At 35.5% G+C, this 9,810-nt stretch overlaps 2 protein-coding genes across 2 annotated transcripts in view; both read right to left on the minus strand.

Moving 5' to 3' along the window:
- LOC129144774 (centrosomal protein of 135 kDa-like) overlaps positions 1-3,845 on the minus strand; it is a 30,616-nt gene extending 26,771 nt beyond the window's left edge. The window contains exons 1-3 of the mRNA XM_054688301.1: positions 3,600-3,845; positions 2,568-2,770; positions 1,587-1,690 (exon numbers count right to left, since the gene is read on the minus strand). Of these exons, the coding sequence (XP_054544276.1) occupies positions 1,587-1,690; positions 2,568-2,770; positions 3,600-3,767 (475 nt within the window). The 5' untranslated portion in view covers positions 3,768-3,845. The remainder of the gene's footprint in view (positions 1-1,586; positions 1,691-2,567; positions 2,771-3,599) is intronic.
- On the minus strand, positions 3,784-8,763 carry LOC129144775 (centrosomal protein of 135 kDa-like). Its single transcript, XM_054688302.1, has 4 exons — positions 8,580-8,763; positions 7,481-7,591; positions 7,021-7,204; positions 3,784-3,809 (listed from the first exon to the last, which is right to left on the minus strand). The coding sequence occupies exons 1-4, from the start codon at positions 8,595-8,597 to the stop codon at positions 3,784-3,786; spliced, it is 339 nt and encodes a 112-aa protein (XP_054544277.1). The 5' UTR covers positions 8,598-8,763.
- Positions 8,764-9,810: the final 1,047 nt, after the last annotated feature.

Here is a 9,810-nt window from a genome sequence, read left to right on the forward strand (position 1 = left end):
TAGTGAATCCTCTCATCACCCCTGCACCTCTAGCCTACATCCCAGTTCTTGTATGCATAAATAAATAAAATAAATCTTAAAAAAAGAAAGAAACTAATCTTTTAAGTTACAAGGAAGTAACATAACTTTCACAAGATTGATACAACCTTGGGTTTTCTCTTTGAAATCACGGAAAAAAAATTTCCTAGGAAATGTCCACCTATACTCCAAAAAACCTATCACTCTCAAGTTTTGTTGCAAATATAAGAATAAGAGAGCTAAAAAGAAGACCTAACAAGCAATTTGGCCACTACTTAAGAATCAAATCTCAATAATGTTGGTGTCAATAGTATTAATATACAAGGAAAGAGCACCCAAAGAAAAGTAACATATAGTTTTCAATTTTAACTGTTAAAGGCAGATCTGATGCCTGTTTGTAATGCCTGGAGATTATAATTTTCAACATAATAAAGCAAAGGAACTAAAATATAAGTCAGTATAAAAATTATCAAATTGAATGGAATATATTGTAGTGGTTAAGAGCACAGGTTTTAAAATTAGGTAGTGTGCGCCTGGATTTTAATCTTGGCTCTGCAATTAACTATTTGTTTGATCTTGGTTTCCTATAATACACATAATAATACGTTGTTGGTAAGATTAATCAGATACATGTATGATATCTGGCACATATTGTTAACTGCACTTGATCATCATCACTTTCATGATGATTTGTATTTGGACTTTCCTATTAAGCCTCCTGTAGAATCCTTACGAGCTTGTTGATTTCCTAACTATACCCTTTGAAATAATTCTCTCTGAAGAATTTCTCTCTGAAGACTATTAAAAACACCTATATAGGGCCTCCCCAGTGGCGCAGCGGTTGAGCACTGGGTTGCAAAGCTGCCCGCAGCCTCTGCAGCGCCGGTTTGATCCCTGGCTGCTTCCCGGCCACCGGAGGAGGGTCCCGCATGGCGCGCAGACCTCTCCTGCTGCCCGCTGCTCCCCTCAGCAGTGTACCTCGGTCCTTCTGCCTGCTCTGCTCCCCGCTCTGGCTCTGGTGAATTCTCTCACCCTCCACGCTTCTGACTGTACCCAGTGCTTGTATAAATAAATAAATAAATCTTTAAAAAAAAAAAAAAAAAAAAACAAAAACCTATATATTTCATACTTTATTTACTGTAAGGATATTATCTCTACAATACTTGTCTTTTTAGAAAGAACTATGCTTTTTTTTTTTTTTTAAGATTTATTTATTTATTTATGTCTACAAGCACTGAGTATAGTCAGAAGCGTGGGAGGGTGAGAGAATTCACCAGAGCCAGAGCGGGGAGCAGAGCAGGCAGAAGGACCGAAGTACACTGCTGAGGGAAGCAGCGGGCGGTAGGAGAGGTCTGCGTGCCATGCGGGACCCTCCTCCGGTGGCCAGGAAGCAGCTGGGATCGAACTGGCGCTGCAGAGGCTGCGGACAGCTTCGCAACCCAGCGCTCAACCGCTGCGCCACTGGAGAGACCCAAGAACTATGCTATTTTTAAGCCACGGTAAATCCTTTCTGGAATAGGACAGGGAATAAATAAAAACACATTCCAGTATTAAAAAATTTTTCTTACCGTTCGTATCTTTCAGTTGAAATCTGCCTCTTGAGACTATCAAGATCAGTTGGAATTGTGCCACTTTAGCCCGAAGCATGGTATTTTCCCGGCTTTGGCTAGTTCTTGAAAAACAGATTTAAAATTAAATAAATATATATTCTGTGTTGTAGAGTCAACTGTGACAAATTTTTATTTTTGTTATGAATAAACACAAGTGGAAGTGATCCTTAAGGATGATAAAAGAGATGATCAAGACTTCAATATTAATTTTCAAATCTTTTGGAGCTTCTAACACTAAGTTTTCTTTTTCATTTATCTCATTTATTTAACATTTACTGAGCTCCTATAGTATGTGGCAGGCACTGCAGTGATGCCAGAGATACAAATTTGAACAAGACATGAATTGTAACATCAGAAAATATGTATTTTCATTGGCTCTTTCTTGACTCCTGCTTCAGAAAAATATTCCTAACTTCTTAAAAAAGGTAATTATTCCACTTGTGTTATCTATCTACTGTGTTTCCTCCTCTTTTTAAACAAATATGTACCCATTTCTCCATCCTAAAGAGATACCATCATCAATCTCCTAAAAGATAAAGAATATACTTATGAGGCTCAAACCTCACAGCATGTATGACGTCTTTTTCCTAATCCACACAATGAGAGAGAGCAGACTCATTCCCCATCCTGAAATGCTCTTGCCTTTGCTGAACATCTTTTTTCTTCCTAAAACTGAGGCATTTATTTAAAGTTCACTCATTCACTTCCAGGAATACCACACCTTTCTGTGAAGATATACAAATCTACCAATATTCAATACATCTCCAAATACTCTGTATCTCCTGAAATAAACCCCTGAATTTCTAAAAGCAGCAGCCATATAGTTAAAATATTTTGGTTTTGTACCATCCTTCACATTTCCATCCTCCTCTGTTCCACAAATCAAGAAGTTGTTTTTGATCAGCTATTTCCTCATGTAGGTTGACTTATGACACTTACAATTTGCTTTCTGAAAGGGTTAGCTTCTCTTTAAGTAGCTGAATTTCTGTATCCTTCTCGTGGGAGGTTAAATGAGACTGAAATTCTTTATCTCTATTTGTAGCCAACAATGATTCAAGGTTTTTAATTGTATGTCTCTCACTTAAGAGTTGTTTTTTTAACAGGTCTGATTCTGATTTTACATTTTCTAATTCTGCTATAACCTATAAGAAAAACAAAGTAGATCACTTCAGTATGAGTTTAGATATGCTCCAAAATTATCTGCAGAACTATATGCCCATCAGTTGCTCTATTTTGGGGACCAGCTTAAGATTTTGAGCTACTACTTCAAATGTAAGAAAATCACCTTATTTTCAAAATAATTTTTGCCATTTTAGTCAGGGCTTATTTGGCCATACGACCTACCACAACCCTCTAATAGTTTTCACTCATACTATATTGTCAAGAGAGGGTCATTAACTTGAAATTCTAAAATGTGGCCACCTTATCAGCAAGGAGGCCCTTCTAGCCTATTAAATATGTATCTCTGACCACACAGTCAAGTCAGTATTAGTATTTCTCAGCTACTTGAACACAAAGATAGTATAAAATTAACAAAATGAAAACACCCACATTTGAATACAAATACTAAGTTATTTAAAAGCAATGTCTCTCTTTGTGGATGGAAACTTTTACAAGTAAGAAAGATTTAAATGCCATGAGATTTTAATCAGAAAAAAATATTTCACTTAGGAAGTAATGATAGTGCTTGATAATTCATTTATATTTTATCTTTAAACAGAGAAAGAATGTATTAGTTTATGTTCCTCTTCTATAACTAGGACTTGTATTCTCCATTTACTCTAAACCAGAGAGCATGTAATTTCATCGCTGTTTGCCAGAGAAATCTAGTAGTCAAATCTAGTTGTTAAAATTCTGTAGTCAAAAATGCTCCAAAAGGAAAGAAATATATTGGATAGTAACTGATAAAGCAAAACAGTTAAGAGTAGGACTCAATAAAACAAAACCCTGAAACAATATCTTTAATCTTACCCTCTCCAACTCAAGGCTTTTGGCATTCAACTGTTGAGTCATAATATCTTTGCCTGAGTCAAGCTTAATGCATAGTTCTCTAAGAGATGACAAATCACTTAATGTTGATGCTTTCTCATCTTCTTGTTGTCTCAGATGTTCTTCTAATGTAGATATAGCTTTTGCCATTGATGAGATCTGAGATTCATAAGCATGATGCGCATTTATGTGCTGAAAAAAGAAAAATAAATAGGTAAAAAGTTAAAGTATTCTGACAATTTTAAAGGCTTGAATATGTAGCCACAAACTCACTTTATAAATATAAGTCGATTTGTGAATATATTAACATAGTCTCAGGAAGTTGTCTGCTATTTAAAGACCCTATTTAATGCTTAACACAATGAATTCTGTATAATCATTAATCATGGTAATTAAGTAACTCATGTATATATTTGGAAATGCAAAGATGGAAATTGTTTTAGGGTGTTATGAATTATGAGGGCTCTTTGAAGTAATATTAACTTTTCTTTTATAAATTCTACTATGATGGGCCTCCCCGGTGGCGCAGTGGTTGAGCGCTGGATTGCGAAGCTGCCCGCAGCCTCTGCGGCCTGGTTCGATCCCCATCTGCTCCCCGGCCACCGGAGGAGGGTCCCACATGGCGCGCAGACCTCTCCTGCCGCCCGCTGCTCCCCTCAGCAGTGTACTTCGGTCCTTCTGCCTGCTCTGCTTCCCGCTCTGGCTCTGGTGAATTCTCTCACCCTCCCGCGCTTCTGACTGTACCCAGTGGTTGTATAAAGAAATAAATAAATAAATAAACAAACAAACAAATAAATAAATAAATCTTTAAAAAAAAAAAATTCTACTATGATAATGCATTTTTAAGAAAATGTAACACATATACTTACCATTAAATTGTCTTTAAATTCTGTATTTTAAAAGTGGAGTTTGCTTTAGAACTAAATATCTGAAACCATATTCAAATTTAATTTAACCTAAAAATAAATACCCAACTTTATGAAATTCCTAATAGAAATAGTACATAAAGTGTGAAATACTGAATAGATATTTTTCCTAGAATAACCCACATTTTCAATTTCTCACAATTTAAATTGTGAGTGATAAATACAAAACACTATAATCTACACTTCTAGTATTTGATAAGAATTCCACACCTGAAAAATAATATTTTAATAGGCTTTAATGAAATTATCAACATTAAAAATCTAATACTGTGCTGTGAAAATGCATACAGAAAATGTATACAGAAAAATATTAGAATCTTCCCTATAAGAAACAAAATATAAATACATAAAAGTCAATTTCATATACCATATAAGAATACAGACAATGACAAAGAACAAAAGAACTAATAATACTTCTAATACTCCCGAGAATTCTTGAAAGTTGAAAAGCATTTAGTTTTTTCTTTAGTTATTATACTCCTAATAGAGAAACTTACAGTGTATTAGTTTCCTCAAATTGTAACAAATTACTGCCAATTACTGCAGGGCTGAAAACAGAAATTTTTTCCTTCACAAATATGAAAATTATAAGTCTGAAATTTAGATGTCCACAGAGTTCAAATAGCTTTTTTCTGGGGGACAATCTGTTCCATGACTCTGCCAGCTTCTGGTAGTTGCTGGCAATCCTTGGCATTCTTTACCTTATATACTAATCTTTGATTTGTCTTCATCTTTTGTTTTCCCTTGTGTTTCTTGTGTTCAGATTTCTCATGTCATATAAAGTAACTGGGTTATGGTGTATACCCTTATCTTAACTTATTACACCTGTAAAGGGTCCATTTCTAAATAAGGTCACCTACTGGGGAGTTAGGGTTTCAACACATATTTTAGGGGGCCATAATTCTACCTACCCCTGGCTCTCCCAAATTCATGTTCTTCCCATGTGCAAAATACACTCACTCCATTCTTCCAACATTCTAATATTAACACTAAGCACAAAGTTTTACAGAAACATCATCTAATAAGAAATGGGTAGGATGCTAAGGTATAGTCCATCTAGGGCAAAACTCCTCCCCCTCCACAGATCTGTGACACTAGAAAGCAAGTTCCAAAACACAAGTATAAAATAGGCAACCCTGTTCTGAAAGAGAGAAACTAGAAGGAGTAAAAGGGTAGGTAGTCAAAAGTAAGCTCGCAACCAAGCAGGCAAATTCCATTAGAGTTCAAGACCTAAGACTAATTATCTGTGGCATGATGCTCTGTTCTCCAGGCCTGTGAGGGTGGCCCTTCCTTCTTAGCCCTTAGCTATAGTGCCAGCCTTGTCTTCTGGAATGGAGGAAGCAGTAGCCCTATCCCATTGTGTGTGTGGGCCCTCCGGGTCTGTGGGGCAAAAAGCAGCCTCACCAGCCTTTGAGCAGTCCTACTAGTCTCTGAGCCACCTTCAGAGTCATTCTATTTTTAACTTGATGGAGAATGCATGTTGGCAGAAAAGTGGCCTGGTTTTTATTTAGCAAAATCCCAAAAGTTTAAGATCTTTCTTTCACTTCAGCCTGTTTCTGTTCCTTTCAGTTCACAATGGCAGTGTTTTTGTTGAGATGACAGATTGGATTCATGAGTCACATACCTAGTCTTTTCACCCAGGTGTTGTCTAGTCAATCTTGGTCCTGTCTTCAGAGGATACTATTTGGACAGACTAAAAATTTTTCAAATCATTAAGTCCTGTTTCCTTTTTTGCTTAGCATTTTCTTCCTCAATGTATATCTTTCCTTTACATTTTATTATGAGCAGCAAGGAGAAACCAGGCTGAAACTTTTAGTATTTATTAAACCATCTTCATGACAAAAGCTTATTTTTAATCCTAGCAAAAGAAACTGAATTTTTTACCTTAGACAAAAATTAACTCAAAATGGACCAAATAACTAAACTTAAGTGCTAAATTTATAAAACTCTTAGAAGAAAAGTCAAGAGAAAAGCTTTAGCAACAATTTGTTGGATGACACCAAAAATACAGGGAACTAGAGAAAAAATAAATTGGACACATTCTACACCACAGATGAATCTTGAGTGAAACTTAAGGTTAAGTGAAATAAACTTGTCACAAAAAAAGACAAAAATTTTATGATTCCATTTATATATGCAAGTTAAATTCATAAGAGAGGAAGTGGAATGGTGGTTGCCAGGGATTAGGGGAAGAGACCATAGAGAGTTAGTGCTTAACAGATACGAAATTTCAATTTAGGAAGCTGAAAAAGTTCTGATGGATGGTGGTAAAGACTGTTTAACAATATGAAGGTACTAATTACCACAGAACTACATACATAAAATGGCTGAAATTTGATGGTATATGTACTTTACCACAATTAAAAAAAGTTTGATGATAATGATTATCATCAAAATTGATTTTATCAATGCTTAAACCTCAAGTATCTTTGAGTGTTTTCTAAATATCATCTTCACAAGACAAATGAATGTATTACCTCCTGAATCTTTTTCTAATAGTTCCACTCTTTCTCGTAGGTGTCTCCTCTCTGTGTCAATAGAAAGAAGTTCCAGTCGAACTGAGCTGCTCTCTCCCTCAGCTTGATGGGCTTTGACCTCCCAGTCTTCAGCACGATTATGAAGCATCTGAAATTTATCTAACAAATCTTGATTTTCTTTTTCCTGGTTTAAATGTAATTGTTTCTAGATTAGTAATTGTCACTCACTGAAATACCCATGCCATAAACATATACACAAAATGGTAGTTTTGTTTTAATTTAGGAAGCATAAACGATGTGTAGATACAATAGGAAGTAACATCTGTGGGAAAATACTAGAAGACAGTAGGCAAGACCTCTATCTAGTCTCATAAGTAAATCTCTAAGAAGACAGATTTAACAAACACGAAAAAGTTGAAAAAAATCAGTCTTAAATCCAACCTAAATAGTGCTTTTTCACCTTAGCAGCCATTAAGCTCTCCCATCGTGACACCTCAGTTATGTAATTATGAACTCTACTCTTCATGTCTTCTTTTTCTTGCACTGCAGCTTCCAATTCCAATGAAATTTCCTATAAATCCAAATATTAAAGATAAATCTAAAATGAATGCAGTACCTAAGGAGTTCTATTTATATTCATATTGCTTCTTTTGAATTTGGAATAAAAGAGAATAGGAAAAAAAGTAAAACTGCTTGTAGGTGTTATTTTCAAGTATTTTTCTTGGCCGAATCCGGCTTTTTAACCAAACCTTATTATACATCTCTTGCAATAGTTCTGACCATGCTGGCATTTTTATTAAGGGCTAGCTATGCTCAGGGATTACATATTTTAAATTCATATTTCAGCAATATTCTTTATACTGAATACTGAAATTAATTTTTTAATCCTTTAACAAACTAGCACAATAAAAACCAGTACCTTTCAGTACTTTCCATTCTAATACTCATTAACTTACAGGTATATTTCTAAGTCACTAGAAATAAGTATGAATAATTAAATCTATTGTGGGTCTTTACAATCAGGCAACTTGGTCCTGGGAGTGATGCTGGGTTCTCACCCAGTAAAGTAACAATGATTTTGCTCATAAAGAATTCCATGCTTTGGGCACAGCAGACCTCTCCTTGTCTTGCCCGCTGCTCCCCTTGCAGTATTTCAGTAGAGCTGCCTGTTCTGCTCCCCATTCTGTCTCTAGTGAATTCTCTCACCACTCGTACCTCTGGCCTACCCCCCAATTCTTATATGCATAAATTAATAAATCTTTAAAAAAAAAAAAGAATTCCGTGCTTCCAGTTTTAGGATGCTTTGTAACAAAGGTCTAAATGGTGAGGAGACCACTACAGTTGCATCCATTAGACATCCTGTAATACATAATAGCAGCATTCTAAACCACATTTTAAAAGACTCTTACAAATACTATTCTCCTTAGATAATTATTTCTCATGTAATTATTTGTGTTATCAAATTTTAGGAAACATAGAGCTTTAAAATTCAGCAAACAACAAATATACTGTAAAACTGTATACTGCAAGCTGTCAAAGTTTATGCATTGTGTTCATACTTGGTTTTCTCTTGCCATTGTAGCCAGATCATCTTGTAATCGTCTGTTTTCCTTAAAAGATATTTCTTTAGATTTTCCTACTTCATCAAGTTCTTTGTGAGTTGTATCTAGCTGCCGCCGGAGGCTGTTTATCTCCCGGTCCCGATTAGACAAAGTTTCCTTTAGCTGACTGTTAAATGAGTGATATGGAAATAATAAAGGAAACTTTTTGGATTTAGTTCATTTAAAAGATAATTGTTATAATTGGAATTAAGCATGCTAACAATACAAGAAATTCTAGTAACTCAACTAGGATACTCATTAATTAGATAAAGCAGCTATATGAAATCTCTACCAATCACCATATGCAAATGAAGTAAAAAATTAAATTATTCCTAAAGTAAAAACAGAAAACTTGCAAGTGTTAGGAGTAAAAACAACAAATTCAATTGGGAGATACTTTATTTAATATTTTATTCCTCACTACTACATACAATGCAAAGGTATTTAAATAAAATTAATGACTTGTCTTGAGATACAACACATAAAAAATGTAAAATTTTGTTAATAGTGTTTAAGATAGGTTTAGAGGTACAATAAATTCAAGACTGATGACTAAAGTAATCTAAGTTTTAATGATTAAGTCCTGATAAGGGTAATTACAGTAGAAAGAAAGGGCAAGTAGAAATGTTAAAGAATAACTAGTAAGTTATAATGATTTCAAGGTGGGGATGAGAGAATGAGGGAAAATTAAAAAGGATAATATAATTTCACATAGAAGACAGAAAAGTATGTTGCCATAGGCAAAACTGGAAAAACTGAACAAGGAAATTTTCCTGCTGCTGTCTGTTACTTAAAAAGACCAAATTAGGGCCTCCCCGGTGGCGCAGCGGTTGAGCGCTGGGTTGCGAAGCTGCGCGCGGCCTCTGCGGCGCCGGTACGATCCCCGGCTGCTCCCCGGCCACCAGAGGAGGGTCCCACATGGCGCGCAGACCTCTCCTGCCGCCCGCTGCTCCCCTCAGCAGTGTGCTTCGGTCCTTCTGCCTGCTCTGCTCCCCGCTCTGGCTCTGGTGAATTCTCTCACCCTCCCGCGCTTCTGACTGTACCCAGTGCTTGTTACAAACAAACCAGCAAACAAATAAATAAAGCATGCCTCTATAAAAAAAAAAAAAAAAAATTTAAAAAAAAAAAAAGACCAAATTAGCATTCACTGAAAATTTTTTTAAAAGTTTGATACTATTTCATTGATTAC

This window comes from Talpa occidentalis, unplaced genomic scaffold (assembly GCF_014898055.3).
Source record: "Talpa occidentalis isolate TD23 unplaced genomic scaffold, MPIMG_talOcc4v2.1 talOcc4.6, whole genome shotgun sequence".
Taxonomy (NCBI): domain Eukaryota; kingdom Metazoa; phylum Chordata; class Mammalia; order Eulipotyphla; family Talpidae; genus Talpa; species Talpa occidentalis.

Coding starts and splice junctions, on each gene's coding strand:
- LOC129144775 (XM_054688302.1), bottom strand. Junction 7,205..7,480: donor AGAGCTTAATGGCTGCTAAG/GTGAAAAAGCAC, acceptor CATTTAAACCAG/GAAAAAGAAAATCAAGATTT. Junction 3,810..7,020: donor ATTAGAAAAAGATTCAGGAG/GTAATACATTCA, acceptor TTCTTTTTTCAG/CACATAAATGCGCATCATGC.